The sequence below is a fragment of the Rosa chinensis genome, chromosome 2, assembly GCF_002994745.2.
Source record: "Rosa chinensis cultivar Old Blush chromosome 2, RchiOBHm-V2, whole genome shotgun sequence".
Taxonomy (NCBI): domain Eukaryota; kingdom Viridiplantae; phylum Streptophyta; class Magnoliopsida; order Rosales; family Rosaceae; genus Rosa; species Rosa chinensis.
In genome coordinates this window covers 18,110,400-18,137,985 of record NC_037089.1, presented here as the reverse complement: position 1 = coordinate 18,137,985, position 27,586 = coordinate 18,110,400, and the positions used below count along the sequence as shown (strand labels likewise).

Sequence of the window (27,586 nt, the reverse complement as noted above, 5' to 3'; positions counted from 1 at the left end):
GTTTTGCTTCTGCAGAAAATTGGACTGATTGTTTGAAGGCCTTCCACTCAAAAATAGCTCTGGAACTTTTCATAAGAAATTATCTTTGGGATTTATAGATTTAATTTGGAAAGTTTTAGTTCATTTGGATTTCGTTTGGTTAGTCTGCCGCCCCTCCTTCCTTGTTTAGCTCAGTTTCTCCTAGCCGAAGTAGGAAAATGTGCTAAAGTTGACTTTTCATGCTTCCATGCTTCCATAGTAGGCTTTATTTAGCCTCTAAATATATCTTTCGAACTTGTCGATAATATATAGCTTGAGCCACTGACATTGGCTCAATTTCTCCAAGACGTGCCTTGTCAGGCCAAAATGCTCATTTTGGGTCCAAACATTGCCCCTCAGACCTCGAAGTCAAAGGTCTTCGTCTTGACTGAAGAGGTCTTAAATCAGCACTACTCTTATAATGTTGTTTCTCCAAAGCCACTTGTATTGGCTTGACTGTTTCCATATAGGCCTCTAAATAGGCCATAAAGCTTGAATGCCACTACTGAATTGCCTTTGTCATGAACTGACGCTTCCTTTGCCAACTTTATTGCCCCCCATGGATCTAGTGTCTGGTATGCAATGAATTGGTGAACTTGGACAGGTTGTAGGATATCATAACTTTAGTGTGCCTCCCATCCAAATGAGACTGCTTTTGATCACGAATGAGGATCCTTCTCTTCCTTGGTGGTAGCTTCGCCATTTGTAGAGCAAAAAGTATATGCCTTGTTCGCTGGCTCTCTGTTGATTTTCTCAAATGTCGGTGTGGGAGCCGCTTCGCTAGCTAGATCAAGGCCTACAGTACTTGGTGAAATAAGATGCAAATTAGCAAACTGTTTGCTGCCATTTAATCCTTCCCGAGTCTTATGCCGAAGAGGATGATTGGATCATGGCTATCGACATCATGACGTGTAACCAAGTGAAACCACCATATTTTGCTGCAACTTTAGCATCTAAAACCGCATCGGTTTTAATCATGTTTTAATTAAAAAACATCAGGCCACTATGCTAGCCCTGCGGTGGTAAGAAAAGGTGGAATATCTTCACTGTCGCCTTAGATGCGATCCTCAAGATGGAATAATGATTCATTAATTATCAACCAGGGCCACTCACTGGCCCAGCTAATAAATTAATCTCCAAAAATATCTGAGCTATAAATCAAGGTGTAGTGGAGAAGTATTCCTTGCGACCTAGAAATGGCATCCAAGAAACCATTCGTTATCGATCAGGCAGATGAAATCATTGAGAAAGCGGCATTCACCTGGCGGACTAACACGAGTATTAGATGTAGACGTCAGACTGGAGAAGAGAGAAGTCGACTGACGGGCTTTGGTGGCGGTGATAGTCAAGCGAGTCTGGGTCTCGCGATCATTTGCCAGATGATGTTATGGCCTATTATGGGCTTCCCATCCGTCGTCCCATAGCGGCTCTTCGGCAGGTGCCTGGTGATTTTAGCAGTTGGGGACCAAGGAGGAAAGTGGGCTTCTGGCCTACCGTCGCTCCCGAGGAAAAGGTTTGGTATCAGGAGGTCCGAGCGAGAGATTTGGCCCGATGGGATGCGGTGGGTATCACCCAAACCATCGATCTATGCTTCTGTCTTCCCCATAATACTAGCCCTGCACTGCTAGCCGCCGCTCTTTGCTTCTGGAACACCTCCAGCAATACATTCGATTTCCGGTTTGGGCAGATGAGCATAACTCTGCTGGATGTTCTTACCATCACGGGGTTGCCCATTGACTTTGACCCTTATATGCATGGTCAGTTTGATGACATTCAATTTTCTTTGAGAATGGATATGGCTAGTCGGGGGCATCACAGCAGATCCTACCCAATCTGGCGCGACTATTACTGCACCAGCGTGACCATACAGGAGGTATCGCATTCCTGGAATTCTGGCTTTGCAAATTTATCTTTTGCACTTCTTCCAACAAACCTATTGGGCTCTGGAATTCTCTGGCCACTGCTCTCTACAATGGTACTTGCGTTGGCCTTGGGCAACCTGTATTGGGTGTGTTATATCGTTCCCTTTATAGGGCCATAACGCGCCCCTTGGATACTGACATTAGTGGCCCTTTCTGGATCCTTGCCTTTTGGCTGCAGATTTATTTCCCTTGCTTCCATCGCGATGATATTCCAAAGGAACCTCCAGTAGATTCCTTTTTGGGGAACTGGCTTTGCCGCAATGTAAGGTATCGAGCTCCTCCCTACTCCGAGTGTTTTATTTACTTGTACTTGCTGGGAGAGATGTTGGACCCAAAAATAGTCCTTTCTAGGTGTTTCCCTCCTCCCCTTGACGATGGATTTCTACCCAGTGGACGGGATCATAGCGAAAGAGCCCTCCTGGCCTTTCGTCGCGCCACCTCCTGCTTGGATATTCGTCTTGCCGCCGACTGCGTAAGTTATGAGCTCTATGCCCCTAACCACTTCGCTCGCCAATTTGGGTTGGCCCAGTTGGTACCCTTGCCTCTGGTTGATTCTGCCAATTATTACTCCTCTTGGCAGAGATTAGCCCCCCCTGGGTCTTCCCCTTTTCAGAGTCAGTTTACTTTGATAGTGATTCCCCCTTGGGTCAGAGCGTTGTACCCCCTCAACGATGTCGACGATGATTATGCTGATTGGTGGAAAGAAGTGTCCGTGAACTGTTGGGACCTGCCACATGACGAACTCTTCGTCCTGATCTTTCGTGGAATGAGTAGTCCTGGTCCGGAGGACCGCGAGATTCTTGAGCGCTTCTCCAACCCTGCAGCACAACCCCCGCGACCTATTCTACCTTCTCGCTCATCGCGTCCATGGATACAAATCCACGAGCTTAGGGCAACAGTAAGTTTTTGTCTTTCTTCACCATTCCTTTTCCTCATGAAATGATTTTCCCGCTCTTATTCCTGAGTGTGTTTTGTAGCAAACTACCCGGAGCAAGATAACCTCTGTTCAGGCCGGGAAACAAAGGGTAATAGTAGAGGAGACTCCTGATAAGGAGTCTTCTCATGATGAAGATCCTGCTGAGGTAATTTGGTTAAGAACGATCCCAAACTTGCATATTTAGTGCTTTCCCCCTTTTTGAATTGTGATTCTTTTCTCGTACAGGCCACTGCTGTCTTTGCTTGCAAACGCGATAAGTCTCAATCCGTCGAAGAGAGTTTTGAAGATGACGAACCTCTGGGAATGCGATTGGTAAACTCCGACCCCGTCTTATTCTATTTAAATTTTAGAATCTGGGCATGATCTTCATTATATATCTTTTGACAGGTCCGTCAAAGGACCACTGATCCCTCTCGCCTAAGCGAGGCTGGATCCTCAGCCGTTGCAGAAGAGCCAACTCTCTCGCTAGTTCAAGTATCAACTAATCTCGTGGCGCCTCTTCCGTCTCCCACATCTACAGAGCATCTGCAAGGTCCTACCATTCTAATAACGATCTCCAATGACGACTCCTTGGAGCATGAAAGCGTGGAAAGCCACTCTGAGGCTTCTGCCGCTTATGAGGAACTGATGACGACAGAGATTCTCGCGGCACTAGAGGTCCAAGAGGTGAATGAGGTGAGGCCTCTTCCTCTTGGTGACCACGTACCAGATATTGACCCGACAGCTCGAGAGGTAAGCCACTGTTGGCCAATGCTTTCCATTTTCCTTTTTGATCCAACCCCGCTCTCTGACTTTCTAAATCTGACCAAGATTCTGTTTGTACCGAGGAGGTGGCTACAAACATTGAGGGTCCTATCGGCGGGACAGTCGCCCCAGAGATGGAAAATGATACTGACGGTGGTGGTTCCCCCAAGTCTCGCGAATAAATGAGACAACCGTCGAAGCCGACGGCCCTGTGCTTGAATCTGCTCCACTTGCCCATGGTGAGCCGCGAGTTGAGTTTCCAGATTCTCCTGCGGCTGAAGGGATAGACCGACCTATTGAAGATGAAGAAACTGAGGAAGCTATCCACCCTTTTGCATTGGTGGTTCGTGATCCTGTGGCGCCTCCGCCGCCTCCTCCTCCTACCAGATTCGAGAGATTGATGAGGGTGTTGGAGGTAACTCCTCCTTCTGCTGTAGATGAGGCTAAGATGGTGCTTCACGAACATCTGGGTCCTCGGGTATTGGAGACTGACATCCTCCCGCGAGTCTTGGAAGCTCTAAGGTATCTTCGCCAGGAGAAGATTATGACTCCGTGGTAATTTAGTGTTATCGACTCTCTGCTGAATAAACTTGATATGGCCCGCCGATGTCAATCGGCCGCTAACACCCAGGCTCACGAAGCTCAAGAGGCTTTGAATAGTGTCTCTCAAGAAATGGATATCTCCAGCGATATTTTAAATGAACGAGCCATCCGCCTGTGGGAACTACAAATCCAAAGGTCCGACTTCAAACTTCAGATCAAGGACCTCCAAGCCCATTTAGCCTTTGTTGAGAATGCGATTGCTGCAGAAGAAGCTTAACTCGGTGAACCTTTGGCTGCTTCTGAAGAAATGGGCCGCAACCTGGCCCGAATCAGAGATCGGGCCACTCAGGCCGAAGCTGGTGCCATTGCGGCGAAACGCCACTTGGAGGAACTTTGTTTGAAATTGAGCTTTGCAGGCCAATCTTTGTAGGCCCCCTCATAAACCGGTCGGTCTCCTCACATGCTAATAATCCCTTCTTTTAATAGCTAACTCCTCAAAAACCACTCCTCACATGCTACTAGTCCCTTTTTCCCGAGATTTGGAATCACTAATTTCGATTTACTGACATCGGTTTGACTCTTTAACCATCCATCCAAGGGTGGGGATTTTCCTGAAGTCCCTTTAAATAGTTGTATTTTGGGCAAGGAATACTCACAACAAATTTTCTGAAACATTCAAGAAATGGCCTTTCAATCCTTGCTTCTCTTTCTCCTTCTTCACAAATCTTCCCCTTATGAAATGACCTTTAGCCTCTAAATTTTAGGGTTTATGGCGTAATCTTAAGCCTGGGTTAGGCCTTATGGAGTAATCTTAGGCAACCCCTTGTTTCGCCTTTCTGGAATCTTGCAACAACAATGCCAGGCTTCAGATTGGTTTAGAAGCACGAGGGGGCTCCGAGTGTGAGATCCACGATCATGTGAGATCATTTTTGTTAGAATCCCACACGTAGAGTGAAACAGAGAAAGGGGGGACGGCCACTCTGAGGTTCGTCTTGCCTCCTCTATTTCCTTCCTTCTGGACCCGGCCAGTGTTGTGCCCTCCAGATGGAAGGGGCTTTAGTTCTCACCTCTTTCTCCCCCTTTCTCTTCTTGATAGAATCTTGGAGGGATGAGAAGGGATGGACTCTTTGAAGGAATGGGTTCAAGCTACAGAATGGCTATTCCTATACTTCACGTCCAACTAATGGTGGTTACCAAGGCTAGAGGGGGTGCAGAGACTTAAGCTGATTCGGTTCCTTCACTCTCTGCCCCTCCTTGAGATAATGGCGCGGCTCAACCCGGCATTGGATTCCATAACTTCTTCCAATTGAGGGGGCTTGGAGGCTCCATTTTCTTTTACTGGAGTCTCCCCTTCTCATGGATACTGGCGTTGGCCAAGCCTATGTTGTATTCATCTTCCGCTTCCATGTAAAGGGGGCGTGGGGGCTCTGTTACTCCTCTTTTTCCTTCCCTGAAGTCTGCCCTCCTTGAGATAATGGTGCGGCTCAACCCGACGTTGGATTCCATAGCTGATTCCACTTGAGAAAAGATTCAGAAGATATCCGAAGATTCCTGTTTTGTATTCTAGCCACTTTTGGCTCTGTAATGAATGTACTGCTTTTGGCCGCACAGCAACTTTATGAATACAATAATATTTTCTTATCCTGATATTCTAATATCCGTGAGAAGCCAATAATTGTGTCTCACAAAGCCTCAAATATAGGTCCCCATAGTTGTATATTGAAAATAATATGAACTTTTAAAATATGTTCTGCATCAAATCGAGCCTCGCGACGAGGGTTTTGAGAAAATATTTTTCTTTTGGATCCACTTGCTGGCCCCAACTCAATTCGCATTAATTAGCTGTTGAAAACTCCACCGTGAGAAGATAATATTGAAAATGGAATAGTTACATCCTCGAAAACCGTTCAGTTCCCTCACGCGCCAATAATTCTTTCTTTTCCGAAATTTAGGGCAACTTTAATCACGCTTTACTGACACTTAGTTTGACTCTTCTCTTTGACCGTCCATCCAATGGTGGACATTTGCATGCCTATATCTTCCTCCACATTATAAACCCAAATTTCCAATCCCAAAATCGTTTCATTAACTCGAATATTTCTAACAGCAATCTTTCTTAATTACTTATCATCATCACTCTTCAATTCTCACATTCTCTCAATCCATCACCAATGGAACCACAAAACCGGCATCTAACCGAGGATGGAGGAAGCAACAAAGCAGCCGAGAGTAGTCCTAACATGCATTGCAAGCAGAGTAGTACCAGGTAGCTTCCTACTACAGATCAGATAAGAATCCTCAAGGAGCTTTACGATGATAAGGGAGTTAAGTCCCCCACTGTAGAGCAGGTTCAGAGGATCACTCTCCAGCTAAAATGGTACGGACAGATATAGAACAAGAACATCTTTTATTGGTTCCAGAATCAAAGGGCTCGGGAGAAGCTGAAGAAGAAGAAGCTCACTTCGGATGTTCAAGTGCCCAAGCAAAGATCAGGGCTTGTTGGTGGATCCATTAATCTCAATTTTGGGTCAACTAGTTATGCTGGTGTTGGTGGATCCATCATGGAACAACGAGGAGAAGATCACCAGGAGATTAAAACCCTTCCACTGTTTCCCATGCACGGTGAGGACATCTTTGGCAACATGAGGACTACTTCCGATAGAGGTGGCGGTCACGGTGGTGGCTCTCACACTTCCCTTGAGCTCAGCCTTTCCTGCGAGGGCAAAGCTGAAAAAAGTTTCCGGAGCTGCTGACTCGGCTTAGTAGCTTCGCGAGTGTAGGAACACTTAGAATTGCCCCCTAAGAGTTGTATTTATGATTTTTTTATTTTTTTATTTTTTTTATAGCCATAATTGTTCAGCTAAATGGGCTTAGTATTGTATAGTGTTGCTAGGCAAAGCGAAGAAACGATTATGGGCCTAAAACACAGGCCTTCATGAATGGGCTTCGCGAGTGTAGGAACATTAGAATTTCCCACGAAGGCTTATGCGAAGAGATTGGCTAATAAATTAATCCCTCAGTGTTTTGACTCCTCAATAATTTTTGGATCGCACTAATTTTTTTTTTTTTTTTTTATAAGTAGCTGAATTCAATAAGACAATGTGAATCAAGGTTTAGACATGCGGCCCAAGTATAGTCACCTAGACACAAATTTTCTTTCAAATCCTTTGGGCAACCTTACTGAAATGGCCAGGTGGGGGAGGGCGAACAAGAGAGACATAATCCATTTTGGCGTGAGCTACTCCCACATAGTGGTTTAGGCCCATTTGCACGCACTTCTGGATTCAAGAACCTGTCATGAACGTTGTCCCCTTTCTAGACACCATTTCACATAGGCTATACTTACTAAGATGAGAAAGGTCATAAGTGTGAAGACAGTTCAACAAGTGTTAATAAAAGCCGCCCTTAACCTTAAGGGACCTGAACTAGGCACCAATAAGGAGTTTAGGTCAATATTAACAAAAAAGACTTCACCTATTCCGTTGTGATTCACAACCCCTTACGACCACTTGCTAGTCTAAATTCTCTATATCAAGAGCTTCAAAGGACTTGTACTCCTGCATATTTTGCGGGCGTCGAATTCCTTCGTATGCGCACAGGCCTTAACTCGTCATCAAAGTCAAATGGCCTCCAAATATATATTAGAAATTAGGTTCAAGCCACAGCTAGGCCAGACACTACCTTCGCATCTAGCGATGCACAATCTTGAACTCTTTTTGTATTTTTTTTTTTTTTTTATGAAAAGAAAACTAGAAACGAAAAATTAACAGAAAATTAAAAGCAAAGAAAGAAAGAAGCTAGCAGCACCATGTTTGGCTAACCTCTAGAAGACCACGGGGGAGGCCATCTATGCTTCACTCCAAGCTCCGATGTATCAAAATTTGTAGGGTAAAAATCCCTCCTGTGAGAGCTTGTAGGAAAAGAACAAAGATACTTCTCGTTAAAGAATTTGGAGGAATTTGGCTCGTGAGAGGGGTAATCTTGCCCCCCAAGTATCTTTGTTGGTTGACGAGGCATGATCTTCAATTGTAATTTGGGAGATGACGGTGTCCCAAGATCGGCTTTGTCGCCAACTGTCGCCAACTTCTCTTGATCAAAGGGATGATCATGGGTCATATCTTGCCCCCCATGCATCTGATCAGTAGCCACGTATTTGGCTTAATCAGTGGAGAAATCATATATTTGTTCAGAGACAATTGTATTGTCAGAAGAACAATCTTGTTGATGACCTTTTCCATGCACAGCCTCTGTGTAAGGCTGTGACTCACCAGTGAGACCCTTAGGTTGATTGCCACCTAGTTAGGCCCAGAAACGACCTCTTCGCGAGTAGGTTCTTGACGTTCCAATTCGCCTTGTGTTTGTTGTGCCCCCAACTCGAGCCTCTTAACCAAAATCGTGAACTCATCGAGCCGTCGACCGTCCTCCGCGAGGGCTTTTCTCAGATTCTCATGGTATGCGGTAGAATTCTTTTGAAGGATATCAAGCCGCTCTTCTATGCTCGCATTCTCTGGAATGGGAATGGGCATATAGCCTTTTATCGTCGCCTTGTCATCTGCAGCAGCGACGTCACCATCAGTTTTATGCGGCTTGTAACTGGAGGCCTTGCGCTTTGAGAAGTTTAGGAATTTGCACTTCTTCTTCTTAAGAAAAACAGGCATGAATTCAGGAATTTCTTTTGGTAAAGATTTTCCTCTGGCATTTCAATGATGGTGAACATAAAAAGACTCTGGTGTAGTCCCACCGGGTGTGCCAAAATGTTTGTTTTGAAGCCCGGTGGTTGAATGTGCTTCAAGAGAAAAACTTCTGATGTAGTCCCACTGGGCGTGCCAAAATGTTTGGCTCCAGTTTTGTTGCAGCTGGTCAACAGTCTCTTTTCTTGCGCCGGCGTGCCAGCACCGTTCGGTTGCGGTCGACGGGGGTGTCCCTTGACCTGACTTCTTTCAAGCGATTGTGGACGAGGAGAGCACCAACCTCGTCGTGGGATTCTTTATTCCTCGTGGTGAGGACTTTTGCTAATCTTCTTGAAAATCACAATCGATACTCGATGTTGTAGATCGAGCAGAGCGAGAACCACTGGGAAGTAGAGAGAACTTGCTAAAGCGTGACTTTAGCTTGGCTGGTTTGTAAGGGCGTTACCCTTGTTTGGTTGGTTCCGTAACTGTTGTGGTCGTGGTACTATAATCGGCTCCTGATGAGACTAGGACCGAAGTATGTTGACAGAGGGTTTGGTGGCACTGAAAGTCAGCTTCTGAGAAGACTAGGACTAGGAGTGTGGTCACCGGTAAGAGAAAGAGAAGGAGTGAAGCTGCTCTTAGAGAGGTTTGCTCTAGAGAGACTTAGATCATCTTAGAGATGTATTGATGAGTGAATTGTATGTCTAGTGATGAATTTGTAACCTCTATTTATAGGCTACCATGCCAAAGTAGTTGGCATTAAACAAATGATAGTGGAGCATTAATTGGAGATAAGAAATGATGAATTTTGGAGATAAGGAAGCATAATTGGAGATAAAGAATGATGAATTTCGGAGATAAGGAGATAAGGAAGCATAATTGGAGATAAGGAATGATGAATTTTGGAGATAAGGAAGCACTTTCGGCTCCTTTATTCCTTCAATTATATCTCCATCAAGAACTCAGATTTTGACCGTAACTTATTCATAACAAATATTCCACTATGAGTGTAGATCATCCTGGTAAAATTTCAGAGCTTTTGGTATAGTGGTTGGGCCAGAAACGCTGCTGGACCTCTTACAGGTCCAGTTTTCCTGTTTTGCTTCTGCAGAAAATTGGACTGATTGTTTGAAGGCCTTCCACTCAAAAATAGCTCTGGAACTCTTCATAAGAAATGATCCTTGGGCTTTCTAGATTTAATCTGAAAAGTTTTAGCTCATTTGGATTTCGTTTGGTTAGTCTGCCGCCCCTCCTTCCTTGTTTAGCTCGGTTTCTCCTAGCCGAAGTAGGAAAATGTGCTAAAGTTGACTTTTCATGCTTCCATGCTTCCATAGTAGGCTTTATTTAGCCACTAAATATATCTTTCAAACTTGTCGACAATATATAGCTTGAGCCACTGACATTGGCTCAATTTCTCCAAGACGTGCCTTGTCAGGCCTAAATGCTCATTTTGGGTCCAAACACATGGTTGACAACGGCGGGCATTCAGGCGGTTTTGGTAGGGATCGTGCGCGCTCTGTGGATGGTGTGTTGGGCCTCATTTTGGGCCTCCATGTTGCTGGGCTGGACTTGGGCCTGCTTGGTTGGGCTCAGTCTATTTTTAGGTTTTTTAATCTAGATTTGTTTAGGTTTTAAAGGTAGCATTTTTAAATTTTCATTAAGCCCTCTAGTTCATGAATAATATTGGAGAAGACTCTTAACTGCGTTCGAAGGCTTCCCTGGTAGTGTCAGGGTTACTTGATTACTTGTTACATGGAGCTCAATCTCATGGTTAAATTATGTTTGATTAGTCTAGGATTTTGCTTTAGATCTTTCATTGGTGACTCATTTCTGTTGTAGCCCAATTATTGGGTGAGTCATAATTATAATATCTCTTACTATTCACTTGTAATGGACTGACACCTCCTTTGCTAAAAAACAAATATAATAACAATAGATGCACGTAAATACAGATCCACCTAAATTAAAAGAAATCAGTAAGTTAAGACTAGAAAACACTAGCTAGCATCTTGCCATCTTGGTACATCGAACCTCAAAACAAACATAAAATACTGACAATCATGAATAATTTTAAAATACCAACTTTCATTATCTTATCTTTTTATCAATCGAAAAAAAAAAAAAAAAACTTTCATTTTGTTACACTTTGGCCCTTATCTATGGTTAAAAGGTTGACTAATTAGTAATGTACGTGGGGTTCGGGCCGGACTATTTAAACAAACAAAAAAAACCAACAAAAAAACGACTTCTCAGTCTCACAGTGACTACCAAATAATCAAAAACAATAACACTAAACAAAAATGGTTAAGTTCGACTCTACTGTTGAATCAATATCTAATGTTACAGTGATTTTGCAGAAATTTCCTTGATGAATTCATTAATATTCTGATCAGAAGAACCACCAACCTCCAATGTTTTGTTTGCTGCTTCCTTCAACTCCATGGCTCTTTTCTTCATTTCTGCTGCCCTTGGCCCATCGATAACCTCCTCGATGCATCTTTCAACTTCTTCTGCGCTAACAACCCCGTCTTCTTCATCGCCATTGATCCTAACCCTCACACCCACCTTGAAAACATCACTTAACAGCTTGGCATTAGTTGGTTGGTCCGTCCACTCCGGATAAACTATCACGGGCACTCCTGAAATCACGGTCTCGAGGACCGAGTTCCACCCTCCGTGAGTCATAAAACATGCGACAGCCTTGTGCATAAGCACTTTCTCCTGTTAGCAAGGTATTAAATATCGATGTTAACAAAAATCATGCAAAACAGTAGTAAAATATTGTAGAGGAAGAGAAAGCATAGTGTAACTTAAACCTGAACTCAAAAGCCTAAAGATTCAAATGCTTTAAGCAATACTGCAGTCTGGTTGAAAATCGGAAGTTTGGAGCGTGACCAAAGTATAGAAAATTAATAAAATCTTGTACCTGTGAGCACCATGTGACCACGATTCCCTTCTCTTTGGTCTCTTCCAAGAACCCACATGACAGTTCGCCGGAATCCCTCTTAGACCCTTCCGCCGGCGGCTTCAAAGCCCAGAGAAAGGGCCTGCCACTGTTCTTCAACGCCGTGGAAATATTATCAATCTGCTTCTGCGACAATACAGTCACTCTTCCAAACGAGACGTAAATAACAGAGCACGGCGTCTGCTTGTCCAGCCACTCTATGCACGACTCTTCAGCTTCCCACACGTCAGCGTGGACAGCAGAATCCAAACTATCATCATCTGCTTCACTCTTTCCTTGCAGAAATGGAGAGACCAACGGCCCGATTGGCCAAATCGGAACTAGACATTCCATTGAATCTATGATTTCTCTTTCAAGCTCGTAAAATGAGTTCCCTAACACCCAGCTGGCCTTCTCGGCGCACCGAGCTGAATCGGAAATCAGTTTTCTGAAGTGAACCGGAGTTGAAGGAAGTACAGTGCTGGGAAGATCATTGACTTGAAGATTTGGAATTCCCGGACACTCCATGAGCTCAAAAGGGTTTAGTAAATTCTTGTAGTAGCGGTAGTTGATGGAGAAGATTGCACAGGCTTGATTCCAGAGCAATGCGCAGGGGATTCCGTGCTCCGCGGCCACATCAGCGACCCATGGTGCGAAGGGGTTGAAGACGATGCAGGAGAGTTTTGATTTCTTGGTGGAGAAGTTTCTGATGAGTTTGGAAAGATTTTCGGCGCTGACGGCTTGGAGGGTGGCGAAGGTCTCGGCGTTTTTGTCACGGTCGAACTCGGCGGTGAGGCCGTCGGAGAAGAACTGGAATTCAGTCATGGAGTCTTTGGTTGCGGTGGCGAAGAGGTTGGAGCGGTGGCGCAAGTGGTTTCTGACGGTTTCGGTGGCGGCCAGAGTGACGTGGACGCGCTTCGAAGCTAAGCACCTTGCGAACCTGAGCATGGGGTTTATGTGGGCTTGTAAGATAACTACTAGTAGAACATGGAGTTGCTTTGGTTCTTGATCTGAATCTGAAGCCATTGTTTCTGTGTTTGAGTTTGCCAGAAATATGGGAACAAGAAATAAACGAGTCTATTTTAGGCAATGAGTGGAGGTAAGATTTGTTTATTAAAAAAAATGGTTTTGGGTAGGGTTAGGACTTAGGATAGCAATGGTCTGGTCAGCCTATCTTGGCTACTTCTCTGGTTTTGGTCTGTTTCTCAATGAATGATTTTGCAGTCCAATAATGGACTGGGAATCAGGATCTTGGATTGGCTTTGCTTAATTGCTTGCCTGGGAAGCCCTCTGTTTTTTTTAGGCTAATGAGTGTGTTGATGGAGACATTGATGCAAAGGAAGGATTATCCTTATTCGTGATAAGGATAAGCTTGCAGAATGGAATGGAGTCTCTGATTTGGGCTAAGATTGGATTGGAGTGAAGCTTTTGGAGGAGATATAGGGTATTGTTTTCTTGATACTCTTCTTCAAGAGACTGTTTTTTTTCTCGTAAAAGATTGTTTGGGTAGTTCTGCATAATAGTTTGACAACAAATATTGTGTCTTAGTAGTATTGATGAGGAGCTTAGTAGTTAATTAACAAAGACCAAGGCCGGTGGTTAGTAACTAATTTTTTGTTTTTTTTTTTTGGGGGTCACTTGTTGGTGACTACTAAAGAACTCAAAGCAGTTTCCTATCGATAGGATTCAATAATGAAGAATGATGAATATGTCTTCCATAAAAATATTGGACTGCACTGTAGCCAAGTCATCCTAAACCCTAATGGCCTCGTTTTGTTGGTCAATGAAGGTGGCCGGGCACTATCAGCTGAAATAAGAAGCAAGGAGGTGGCTCTGTAACAGAGTTTTAGTCCCTAATCTCCTTTGATGATAAGGAAAGGCAAAGACAGAAACATAAGTGAACAAGGAGGTGGCTCTGTAACAGAGTTTAAGTCCCTAATCTCCTTTGATGATAAGGAAAGGCAAAGACAGAAACATAAGTGAAAAATGGTTAGAGAATAATATATATATTCTTGTGTGTGTATGGAGGATCTAGAGAGGACCTCCTTAAACTTGAAAAAGTGAGGATATTTTTTTATTTTTAGCTTGTAGTTTAATAATATAAACTATGAAAAATTTTCAATTTAGTACCCTATGGTTTACCCTCGACATCATGTCAAGCTCTGTCCTTCTAATGTCATCAACAACACCCCTGAGGTCCCAATTTTGATCAGACGTGACCAAAATTTCGCAGGCCATCCAAAACCGATGTCAAGTGCTGACCTGGCTCTAACAGGCCCACACGAAGGGTAAATTCCTAATCTACCCCTAATAGTTCCATCAGCCTCCACTCGATTAGGCTAATTCATTTTAAACAAAATCAAACCTCGAACTCTCCTAAAATCCTCCCTGAGAGACCTAACTCTCCCCTAAAATCTAGCCACCCAGAATCCAACACTACCAAACTCTATCCTAAAATCGGGCAATTCTATCAAGGAAATCCTCCATTTGAAGCGATGAATGGAGACCCCGAAATTTGGGGGGGGACGGGTGCTGCGAAATCCCTAAATATGGTGAGTTGTTTTTGTTTTGAAAATTTTGAATCGGGTTTTCGATTAGAGTGGCTTCAATAATGGTTTTGAATTTTTAAGGGTTTGGGTGTTCGATTAGGAATGGGTTTTGGGGTTATTGCTATAATTTAGGGTTTAGGGCATCGTTTAGCCGTCTTCGAAGCTTTTGATTTGGTGTATCGAAATGTGGGTTAATTTTTTTGGGGTTTGATTGTGGGTGGAATGGGTTCACATATGTCAAAGTTTGTAACTTTCTTGTCTGTTTGCGTTGACTGTTTATAGACATTGTGGATTAAATTAACATGCTTCCGATTTGGTGTTTGGAAATGTGAATGAATATTTTAGGGGTTTGATTGTGGGTGGAATGGGTTTATAAATGACAAAGTGTGTAGCTTTATTGTTTCATCTTTCATATTCGATTGAGCACTTGTCTGTTTATGTTTAAGGTTTAGATAAATTTTGGATTAAAGTAGGTTAAAGTATAAAGAATGCATGTGTTGGGGAGCTGCTTTATGTGTGGTCCTAATGTGGACAAAAGAACAAACTTGACTAGAGTGCTTTTAAAAGTTGTTGTTTTATTGGACTTGTAGTGCTTCTCATTCATTCAATTGTTTGGTTGTCTGGTTGTTTTGCATTAAATATAGTGCTTATTAAATCCTTTTCTGTGTTGCAGATCATCTAGATTACTTTACCGTCAAGATGTATCATGGTGGATACATCAGTGGAAGCAATTATATTAGTGGTCAAGTGAACTACTATGCATGACTATGTAGATAGGGATCGAATGTCACTTGTAGATCGTGGTTGATGGGATGGTCAGAGGGTTAAACCAAAACTACAATGGAAGGAGAATAGATTATTGGTACAGTATAAGGAATGAGAGTGACGCTATGACTAAGATTAACACATACCAGGACGCAATTACTATGTGTTGCTGTGTACCAGAAATCCGATTAGTCATCATCTACTTGGATCACTTGGACCTACATGATGACTATGAAGAACCTAACTCGGATGAAGAGTTCTATATGTATGAAGATGGGGAGGCAGATTTTTTTGTAAGTCAAGCTAGTTCGAAGAGTGGAGTTATGATTGAAGAACTCCCGGATTCACCAAGAAAGAAACCTGGGGTTATCATAAAAGAGCTTCGGGATTCATCAAGAAAAAGTGTGATAGAGAGACCAGCCAAGAAAGAGCTTGGGATTGTGATTAGAGAGTGGACTGGGGAGGGCAGCATACCTACTCAAGCAAGTAGAACACCTACCTTGGATCCAAAGGTTAGAGGTAAACAAAAGGTCAGTGAGAGTGAGAATCTGTTCGACATTAAAGTTGGTGAGTTTAGGAAGAAAGGAAGAGTGGAGGTTGATTATAAAGAGGATGGGGCACATAATGGAGATGATGATTCTGCAGATGAAGATTATAGGCCACATTTTGAGGATGATGAATATGGGGATTATGGTTGGGATGTGATACGCTAAAAACAAGCGTGCAATTTAACCCTACAAAATATAGTTGTCAGTATAGAATAAGTAGGGGTCATTCTAGCCTGGGATTGAGGGTACACCTGTAATTGCATAAACAAATAATTAATATAAGTACAAAGTATTATTTACAAAAAATAAAACAAAGACTAGAAATATATACAAGTTAATGTAAAAAGGGGGTTTTAGGATTTTTAAATAAAAAATTAAAAGAAACAAAAATAAAAATGTAAAATACATATATAAGGGGTGGAACGCAAGGAATAAAGATCAAAACCACAATCATATGAATGAAATCCAATTACAAATCTTATAGTTGATTTTCTATGTCATGAGAAAGAAGTTGATCATGTGAAACGTTAATAAGCAAACGATTTCCCATTTTTTACTTTCCTTGAATAATTGATCTAAGTGAAAGCACCTGAATCAATCCTATTGAACATGTAATCATAGTCTAGAAAGCTAGCTAATCAAGAACACATTCAACGCATGAAGAACAAAGAAAGGATGTCAACCAAAGCGCACAACCTAGTATGAAAAAGTTCATCTATTTGCAATCCTCCTTAATTGATTTCGACTTTTGTTCAAAGCCTTTTCTACTTATGAAATAGGTTCACAAAACTATTAAGTGAATTGTTTAACTAAATCTAGCTCCAATTATATGCATATATCCTAAGTTGGCCACCAAAGAACACATACATATAAAAGTGTTCTGTAATCCAAAATTAATCAAGCAATCTCACATAAGCAACTTAGAAATCAACACATAGAAATCACAACTTTATTTCAAAACATATAAACTGGCTTTAAACTTTTTCCTTAATGTCATGTTAACTAGAATTCATAACTCTGCGAATCAAACAAAGGAAAACAAAAGAAAGTATGAAATACACCATGAAAGATGAATGACAAAGTCTTGAGACGAAGAACTTGAAGATTCTTGAAAGCAAGCAATCTTCTAGGGATGACACAAGGGTGGATGGCTACTAGGATCTTGATGTATTGCATGACTTCTTCTCCTCCTTGGTTGAAACGCAGAGCTTCTGAAGACTAGAGAATGGAGAGAATTTTTGGTATGTAGAAAGAATGAAAGAATTGGTGTGTGAAGTTGTGAGGTTTTGGCTTCAAGAATTGCTGCTATTTATAGTAGAATCCTCCTCTCTTGTGATGCAATCATGGCCAATCATCTAGAGGTGATTTCTCCTCCAAATTTCCTTGATTTTCTCATGACAGAGTCTAGAATTTTCTGATCTCTTTTCCCTTGAATAGTGACCGGATACATCCCTTATTCCTCTCTAATATTTTCTGATATGATTTTATTCCTTCCTCTTAACTTCCCTAGAATTTTGCATGGCAAACTCCACCTTTCCCTCATTTGAATTGCACTAATTTCTTCTTCCAAGAGTTGTGCACACAACGAACTCCTATAATCAAGAAAAGTCATAAATTAATTAGATTTATAATCAATAGGAAATAAGATAAGTATGATAAATATTAAATATTGACACTCCCCTTTGAATTTATGTGAATGAAAACTCCTTGAATTCCTCCTTATTTATGTAAGTCTTCTTATCCTTCAAGTTTCCTTGATTTCATCACTCAAGAGTTCTCAATGGGGTGGACTCCTAAACTCCCTCTTTAAAACAAGAAAATCAGAAATAGGAAAGTTCAAAGGAAGAAAGTTCTCTAAAACAAAATAGGAAATATTTCCTAAAATGAAAGAGGAAAGTTTCTAAAATGACTTATCTTTCATTTACACTCATTTCTGCTATTTTTTTACCACTTTTCTCCTATGTACCTAGAAAATAGAAACTAAATTAAAAATGACTAAGTAAAGGAAATAACTAAGCAAAATATGGGGAGATAACTATTAAAATATTGCATTAAAATGCTCCTATTAGGATGACGATTGGGTGGGGGATATGGAGGATGAATTTGATGTCTTTGATGAGAGTATCGGACCAAGTACGAAAGTAAAAGCTGCTGTTGGAAGTAGTGTTGATGAAGACTTCGTGGCAAAGGAAAATAAAGATATGTTTAAAGTTGTTGAGTCCGATGAGGAAGTACTAGGACATGAGGCAGACTCTGATGGTGAGATAGGGGATGACTTTCTGGAGTTTAATCTCAAGACGGACATGAAGGACCCACAATTTAAGTTGGATTAAAGTTTGCATCAGTAAAGATCTTGAGAGCTGCTTTAAGAGAAAAGGCAATAATGGGAGGATGGGAATGCGTCTTTTTGAAGAGTGACAGAAAGAGGGTTAGAGTGATTTGTAAAGCGGACAACTGCCCGTTGAGTTGTATGCCAGCAAAATGTAGCACGAGTCAACGCTGATGGTGAAGACATATCATGCAAAGCATACATGTTCTAGGGTTCATGTCAACTCTATGGTCAAGGCACCTGACCTAACTAAAAAGTTTGTGGATCAGATCAAGCTAAATCCTGATTGGAATCCTGGTAACTACCTTTCTTTTCATGATTCTGTTATTTAACTATTTGGAATGATTATGTTCCAAATCTGTCCTGTTATTTATTGATCAAAATCGCTTGCACAGACAATGTCAGCGGGTGTAAAGGCAAAGGTTTCCGTACAGCAGGCCTATAGAGCAAAGAGGGCAGACTTGAAGCAGCTTGAACGGTCCATCATGGAGCATTATAAAAGAGTGAGGGATTATGGAGAAGAACTTAAAAGAGTTGACCTTGAAACCACAGTGGACATAAAGTGTGATTTCAATCATGCAAAAAGATGTACATCTGTCTCGGGGCATTGAAGACTGGTTTTAAAGCTGGATGCATATCAGTAATAGGGCTGGATGGTTGCTATCTAAAGAGTCCTCATGGTGGACAGCTCCTAACTGTAGTAGGAATTGATGCAAATAACACCACCTAGGTAATTGCATATGCCCAAGTTGAGATGGAGAGCACAGACTCTTGGAAATGGTTCTTAGAGTTGCTGGTCAAGGACTTGGACATAAAGCATGAGGGAGTTGGATGGACTTTTATCAGTGACAAGCAAAAAGGCCTCTTACCAGCCTCTGAGTCCATTATCCCCCTTGCAGACCATCGATTCTATGTGAAACACCTCTTGACAAATTTTACTAAGTTATTTCCTGAAGCCATGAAGGACCAACTCTGGGCCATAGCAAAGTCAACCAGATTGGCGTATTTTCACAAGGAAATGGTTCTGATCAAACAAATGGACCCTAGACCGTATGAATGGCTGACATGTTAGTACTATTATTGTTTCTTTTTGTTGTTGTTTTTTTTTTTTCAATGTTCACTAAGTTAATTTCTGCCCCATTTGGATTAATACATGTGTTTGTCTTGCATGTAGATCCAAAAAGGCTTCCCCTTCACTGGTGTAGAGCACACTTCAAGACTCACATTAAGTGTGATATTCTTCTAAACAATTTGTGTGAGAGCTTTAACGCATTCATATTAGGTGCAAGAGCCAAGCTAGTTGTGTCAAGCTTTGAGGAGATGAGGGTTAAACTCATGAAGAGGATTAAGTTAAGGAAGGAAAAGATGATGAAGTATGAGGGTACCATCTGCCCTAAACCTCAAGGGATTTTGAAAAAAAAAAAAAAAAAAAAGTCAAAGCTGCCACCGATTGTATCCCACATGGTTCCAAAGGTCCACAAATTGAAGTGGAAAGCTTTGGAGGAGGTAAGCTTGTTGTTGATCTTGAAAGGAGAACTTGTGCATGTTGGAGATGGGACTTCAGTGATATAACATGTAAACATGGTGTTGCTGCAATTAACTTCATGAGGTTAAACCCGGATGACTGTGGATGATTGCCACTTGAAAAAGACATATATGGCCACTTACAGCCATACCATCAAGCCTGTTAATGGCATGGAGTTGTGGTCCACTTCTGAAGAACCTACGATCCTACCTCCCCCAGTACACAAGACAGCCAAGAAGGCCAAAGACAGCAAGGATCAAGGATGCATCGGAGAGGGCTGAAAATGGAGGTTCCAAGCTTGGCAAAGTTCAGAGAAGTTTGAGGTGTGGTAATTGTGGTATGGTTGGCCACAATGAGAGATCATGTCATAGGCACTTACCTCCCAAGCCAATACAAACCAATCCGAACAAGAGGAAGAGGAACAATGAAGAGGCAGGAACATCTGCAAATCAGGTTTGAAACTTTATTTTTCGTATTCAAAAGTTGTGTTTTACTACATAACCATTTTTTGGAATAATACAATGCTGATTTTGTTTCTTGATTTATTGTACTGTACTGGTAAGAAAAAGGCTCCCAAGACAAAGAATGAGTTAAGGCAAAAGGCAAAAGGCAAAAGAAAGGACAGAAAAACTGAAGGTTAGCTAATCAATCAAAATCTGATGGTTTCTATGGTCCACTTAATTATGAGCTAAGTTAGTGTGTGTTATGTGATTGTAGAAAAAAAAGGGATGAGAGGAAGGTTGCCACAGCTAGAGATGCTCCTAAAAATGTAAGAGCTGCTCCTACAAACCTACAAATGCAAGAGCTACTCCTACAAATGCAAGAGTTGCTCCTACAAATGCAAGAGCTACTTATTCTGCAAATGCAAGAGCTGCAGCTGCTTCAAGCTCGAAAGCAACTGCTGCAAAAGGTACAACTCCTGTTTCAAGATCTAGAGCCTCTACAACATCCACTAGATCATTAAAGAGGCTTAGAGAAAGTGAAAAATAGAGTCCAGGCATCTCAGATTAGCAGGCCTTAGTTTACCTTTCGGATAATCAATTTTTGTTTAGGGATATTGATGATGATTCGTGTTTCAATCACTTGTGCAACCTTGTGTTGTGGTACAAGGTTGCTGGACCTAATCTCTTTTGATAAGATGATTAGGTCTACTAAAACTGCAATCTGTAGATCCCAGTTGAAATTTTTTTTGGGTGATGGATGTAAGACGTACATCTAACTTGTTTAGGTATGCTATTGTGGAATACAATTGATGATGTTGATGTTTTATCTATGTATCAGGTTTTAATTCAATTGCTACTTGTTCTTGTTTCATTGTGTTATTACAAGTCAGGATATTTTCATGTCTTTCAATATGTTTGAATTGAAAGAATGAAAGAATTAGGTTTTGTCAAATTCTGGGTTTTTGGAGGCAAGATTTGTCAATTGTCGAATTTACCTCTTCGTGTGGGCCTTCTCATTGGGCTTGTTAGAGCCAGGTCAGCACTTGACGTCAATTTTGGATGGCCTGTAAAATTTTGGTCACGTCTACTCGAAATTGAAACCTCAGGGGTGTTGCTAATGAAATTAGAAGGACAGGGACTGACATGATGTCGAGGGTAAACCACAGGGTACTAAACTGAAATTTTTCTATAAACTATTTATCCTTTAGTTACATACACACATATGAATCCTACAAAAAATTAGCCAAATAAAAAAATGTTTAACCATTTGATTAGCACATTCATTTTAATTTTATCTAACAGACCACATTTGTTTACACAATTTTGAATGGACAAATGATTATGGATTTGGTTGATTTTTTATAGACACAAATCTTGCATAGTGATATAAAGGATCAACGGTTGAGATCATTAAATTAGGTCACATACTAGTGTAAAATAGTGAAAATCCTTACATTCTTAAAGTAAGGATGTCCTCTCTCTCTCTCTCTTGAGATCATTAAATTAGGTCACATACTAGTGTAAAATAGTGAAAATCCTTACATTCTTAAAGTAAGGATGTCCTCTCTCTCTCTCTCTCTCTCTCTCTCTCTCTCTCTCTCTCTCTCTCTCTCTCTCTCTCTCTCTCTCTCTCTCTCTATATATATATATATATATATATATATATATACACACACACACACATATATATACAGATCTTATCCAGAGCGGAGCTCCACTTTGAAATTAACATGTGAAGTTAGAGTTTTCGGTCACATTTCCATATCTCAACCGTTCAGTTTTTAGGTACTAGTGTATAGATCATCTCTGCAAATTTTCAGCTAAATTGATGATCGTTAAGGCATTGATAACTGCTTTAAAGCTAATAAGGTTCAGGTTGACAGATTCAGTCCGTCCATTGGTTTAAGTGAGTTAGATACCTTAATGATCATCAATTTGGCTGAAAATTTGCAAAGATGATCTATACATTAGTATCTAAAAACTGAACGATCGAGATGTGGATATGCGACCGAAAAGTGACCGAAAACTCGAACTTCACATGTTAATTTCAAAGCGGAGCTCCGCTCTGTATAAAATATGTATATATGTGTGTGTGTGTGTGTGTACATATATATATATATATATATATATATATATATTAAGCCAATTCTTCAGAGAATGGTTAAATTTTTGAACTACCATATATGCCCTCACATAATATAAATATTAATAAATAAATTATTTCTATATGAGGATAAGATAGTCAATATACTATATCATATTTGAAAAACTTGCAATACCTCCCATGAAAAAAAAAGAAGCTTCCTTAAAATTAGGAGAAAAATTGCTGTAACTTTTTTAATTTAAAAAAATAAAAGCCAATTGACATGTGCTTAAGGTCCGCACATGTTAAGGGGCTAGTATATATATATAAAGAAAGATCTCTTTTTTTAGTCATTAATTCTTTGTGGAACCCACTCTTCAATCGCATTTTAGCATCTCGATTATTCAGTTTTTATGTCCCAATGTGTAGATCATTTCTGCAAATTTTCAGTCAAATTGATGATTACTAAAGTATTTAACTAGATTAAATCAATGAATGAACCAAATATGTCCAACCTATATTTTTCATGTTTATAACTGTAAATCATAGTTATGGATACCCAAACGATCATCAGTTTGTCTGAAAATTTGCATAATTGATCTACTTATAGAGACCTAAAAGCTGAATAATGGAGATACTGATATATGACAAAAAAGTTGGTCTAATAAGTAATCCTTTAAAATGACCAAAAAAAAAATCGCTCACTAGAGAAGCCTCGTCAATACAAATTATTAGCGCCCTGTCAATAACAAAGACTAAGGTGGATGGATCATATTTTACCTCAATAACCTCATTCGTCATTACTATACACCATTAGTGAATTTCGTGTTAGTTTTTATTCATCATGAAAAGTCTTGCCCATTATATGAGTAAAACAAGCACCTACATTAACAATTTTAGAAGTCAATACACAACTTCTAGCATATAATTAATAATTAATTAGTAAGATAAGAAATTTCAACTACGAGTGCATAATTCTTCTAATAATTTTTTTTTTTTTTGCACCAATACCTTCTTTATCACTTGGCGACCTTAGCCACAACCAAACGGGATCAAAAAACAACTGGAAGTGAAAGTTATGTCACAACAAAAAAAGAATTACAAAATTTTGAATTTGTGATGCTTTCTCTTGCTAGTCATATAAGGCGCCACAATTACAATTCACATCTTGTATTTGACAAGAAATTGAAAGAAATTATAAAATATACCCCACATGACATAGGAATAACCTAACAATAGAAACTTGGCACTTGCATACCCAAATTGGTAGAAAAAAAAACACAATAGTTTGGGAGAAAAATCACCCTCTATATTTTTAGGAACACCAGTCAAATACAAATCAACAACCACATATTTTTTTCTTCATGAACGGATGGCGGGATGAGTAGAGAGTCAAACTTGAGATCTTTGTCAATATTTTGTTGCAGAAAAGTTATTATCATTAGACTACATGTTAATCAACAACAAAATTCTTAGAAAATCATACGATAATATGACTTTTTAAATTTTCCTATGACTAAACATTGTATCAATCCACGTGTGATGTATTGTCATGCACAAGTGTATCAAAACACTTCATGAATCTATTATGGTGGCTATTTCTCAATATATTGCTCTAATGAAAATTGACTGGTCATAAAACCCAAAAATAAATAATAAAAAATAGTTTCAATAATCAAGTCACATTACCCTTCTATATTGGAATTCAAAGGTAGCAAATGGTGTTTGACTGTCTTCGTCTTTGGTCGCCAGGCTGAAAGAACTTTCCGATGGCTATTTGCAGCCAGGTAAGGCCTAAACATTCAACTTATTCAATCCCATTCTGCATCAAAGTACTATTTTTTCCACACCTCCTAACTTGGACTCCCAATCTTCTATGTTTTATGTCCATTTTTCCATGTTACCTAGTGACTACGAACCACCCGTCGTGCTTCCTAATTCCTACACATGCATGTATAGCATGCCGTGAAGATTGGATGTGTCACGTTTGGTTGAAACGTACATGGTATTTTCCACACACAAAATCCTAGTCAAAGAAGCCTCATCTATACTATAGTCTTACTTGCTTGTCAAGTACCAAACCTTATAAATAGGATACACCGGCCAAACTAAAATCATCACAAACATAAATACATAGAACTGCAGCGCTCTTTACCTAACCTCTTTCTCTCCAAGATGACAACTAAATGCCTTGGTTTCCTTTTGGTTCTTCTTTTGCACGACTCCACATTTTTTGCAGCAAGTGCTCAACGTTTTGATATTATGAAGCCCCCCAACTTGTGTCGCGGAGCAATTGGGGTTTTCTTTGACGGCTTATGTCTTGGATCGATCAAGGAGTCAGGTCCTAGCCCTGGTCAAGGGAACAAATTCACTGACCAACGGACCCTTGGAGGAAGAAAGGTGTCCGGCCCTAGCCCTGGTACTGGAAACAAAGTCACAAATGTTGAGACACTCAGAGGGGTTAAAGATTCCGGCTCAAGCTCTGGTACGGGACACAAATTTACTAATGTTGAGACCAACGATGCGATTAAGGATACTGGCCCCAGCCGTGATACAGAAAACTCATTTACGAATGTAGATATACTTGCTGGGATTAAGGACGGCCCAAGCCCTGGTACAGGAAACTCATTTACGAATGTAGATATTCTCGGAGGGATTAAGGATGGCCCAAGTCCTGGTACAGGAAATAAATTTACAAATGTTGAGACCTTGGGAGAAACTAAGAACTCAGGCCCAAGTCCCGGTACAGGAAACAAATTTACAGACAACATACATCAATGACTATTGCATTGTTCTTTTTTGAAAAGGAGTTCGGAACCTAGCCTAACTAGTAGGCTCAACGACTATTTCCTTATTTACATAGACTAAAAATTCTTTATTTATATTTTCATTCTTTTTCGTTAATTTACACATTCTGTATCTTCCAGATCTATTAATAATCATATACTTTATTTATTTCGTTTCTTTCTCAGTTTTTATTTTTTAGTTTTTGTAAAAATAAAGGTAACTAACCACTTTTTATGTAAATTTGAGGAAAATATTCTGTGAGATTCAAACATGAGTGTTTATATCGCGATGAATACTTTTAATCACCACAATTATAAATTTTCCCTACTCATAGTAACAATTCAAACACGAGCTTATGTCGTTTATATATTCGATAATTGCATGAGAATTTGAATTTATTTTTTTTTCAACAAAGTTGGGTGTCAATCCATTAAATGTAAAAATAGGCAATAGTACACAATGACCATGCATGGAGAGCACGACAAAATTCTTTCATTGTCTAAGTAGCCCTAAAGCTACCCTAGATAGAAAGCTCCAAAAAAAAAAAAAATAACCTGACATTACTAGGATTATCACCAAACAATTCAAGATCTAACTCTAATTTATTCAAATCATAGGACCACCCTACGCAAAGGGGGCTACCCCTAGGTTCTTGATTGCTGCTACAGACCCTACTCGTTCCACCAGCTGCTCATTTTTCTCCAGCATCTTCTTTTGCTTCTTGGGAAGCTTGGAGTCTTTCGAAAGCTTCAGCTTCTTGGACAGCAACTTGTCATTCTTAGCCTTGTTCTTACTACCAACTGGGCATCCCAAATTCTGTTTCCTTGTAGGACAAACTATTATGACACTGGTCTGTGAAGCTAGAGCTAGAGAAAGTTCAAAGTTTAACCAAAAAGGGGTGAAAGGAACCAACTATCTTGACTTCTTGGCATGGTCGTCGGTGCCGAATGTCTAACACCAGTAATTGCAATAAGGTCACTCACGGTCATGCGCTGACAACCCTCGTTGTCCAAGGCAGCGGGAGTTGGAACTCAAAACTCGCATAAGAATTTGAACTCAAGATCTAACCCACCTAGGGCTGCCACTTGGTTTGGTAATTACCAAACCGACCAAATACCAACCGATGTTTTAAGTTTGGTAAACCGACTTTTTGGTAACTGAGACCGATAAAGCCGAAATTGAAAATTACCGAAAAAGTTGGTTTGGTTTTGGTAAATACCGAATATACCGATTATCTAAATATTAGCTTTATATACTATGGTTTTCAATACACATACATGTATATCAAGAAATAAACATAAAAAATTTCATAATAGTATGAACATTACTACATTAATAGTACATGTATTTTAAGTAATCTAGTCAAAGATGGTTAAATAACCTAGTTTTATTAAAAATGACTCAAACTTGATGTCATATATACAAAAGAAAGCTATAATTAGGAGATGAGTACAAAGTTTACGACTATAAAATTGAAGAACCTAGTTTTGTTCATTATAATTTTAATTACAAAGAATTAGTTGTTCTAAAGTTGGCAATACCGAAAACCAAAATACCGAATTTGGTAGTAATGATAAAAAACCGAAAATTTTGGTTGGTAATTGGTAGCTCAATTTTGAAACCGAAAGCTTTGGTTTTGAAGTTGGTGATACCTATAACCGATTCGAACCGACCGAGTGACAGCCTTAAAAAAAAATTAACCTGACATTACTAGGATTATCACCAAACAATTCAAGATCTAACTCTAATTTATTCAAATCATAGGACCACCCTACGCAAAGGGGGCTACCCCTAGGTTCTTGATTGCTGCTTCAGACCCTACTCATTCCACCAGCTGCTCATTTTTCTCCAGCATCTTCTTCTGCTTCTTGGGAAGCTTGGAGTCTTTCGAAAGCTTCAGCTTCTTGGACAGCAACTTGTCATTCTTAGCCTTGTTCTTACTACCAACTGGGCATCCCAAATTCTGTTTCCTTGTAGGACAAACCATTATGACACTGGTCTGTGAAGCTAGAGCTAGAGAAAGTTCAAAGTTTAACCAAAAAGGGGTGAAAGGAACCAACTATCTTAACTTATTGGCATAGTCGTCGGTGTCGAACGTCTAACACCAGTAATTGCAATAAGGTCACTCACGGTCATGCGCTGACAACCCTCGTTGTCCAAGGCAGCGGGAGTTGGAACTCAAAACTCGCATAAGAATTTGAACTCAAGATCTAACCCACCTAGGGCTGCCACTTGGTTTGGTAATTACCAAACCGACCAAATACCAACCGATGTTTTATGTTTGGTAAACTGACTTTTTGGTAACCGAGACCGATAAAACCGAAATAGAAAATTACCGAAAAAGTTGGTTTGGTTTTGGTAAATACCGATTATCTAAATATTAGCTTTATATACTATGGTTTTCAATACACATACATGTATATCAAGAAATAAACAAAAAAAATTTCATAATAGTATGAACATTACTACATTAATAGTACATGTATTTTAAGTAATATAGTCAAAGATGGTTAAATAACCTAGTTTTATTAAAAATGACTCAAACTTGATGTCATATATACAAAAAAAAGCTATAATTAGGAGATGAGTACAAAGTTTACGACTATAAAATTGAAGAACCTAGTTTTGTTCATTATAATTTTAATTACAAAGAATTAGTTGTTCTAAAGTTAGTAATACCGAAAACCAAAATACCGAATTTGGTAGTAATGATAAAAAACTGAAAATTTTGGTTGGTAATTGGTAGCTCAATTTTGAAACCGAACGCTTTGGTTTT

At 40.1% G+C, this 27,586-nt stretch overlaps 2 protein-coding genes across 2 annotated transcripts; one reads left to right on the top strand and one right to left on the bottom strand.

Annotated features, from left to right (window-relative positions):
* Nucleotides 1-11,072: 11,072 nt before the first annotated feature.
* Nucleotides 11,073-15,868, bottom strand: LOC112185772 (UDP-glycosyltransferase 84B2). Its single transcript, XM_024324093.2, has 2 exons — nt 11,764-15,868; nt 11,073-11,558 (listed from the first exon to the last, which is right to left on the bottom strand). The coding sequence occupies exons 1-2, from the start codon at nt 12,805-12,807 to the stop codon at nt 11,178-11,180; spliced, it is 1,425 nt and encodes a 474-aa protein (XP_024179861.1). The 5' UTR covers nt 12,808-15,868; the 3' UTR covers nt 11,073-11,177.
* Nucleotides 15,869-24,157: 8,289 nt separating this feature from the next.
* LOC112188682 lies at nt 24,158-24,978 on the top strand. Its single transcript, XM_024327851.2, has one exon. The coding sequence runs from the start codon at nt 24,199-24,201 to the stop codon at nt 24,802-24,804; it is 606 nt and encodes a 201-aa protein (XP_024183619.1). The 5' UTR covers nt 24,158-24,198; the 3' UTR covers nt 24,805-24,978.
* The last annotated feature ends 2,608 nt before the right edge of the window (nt 24,979-27,586 follow it).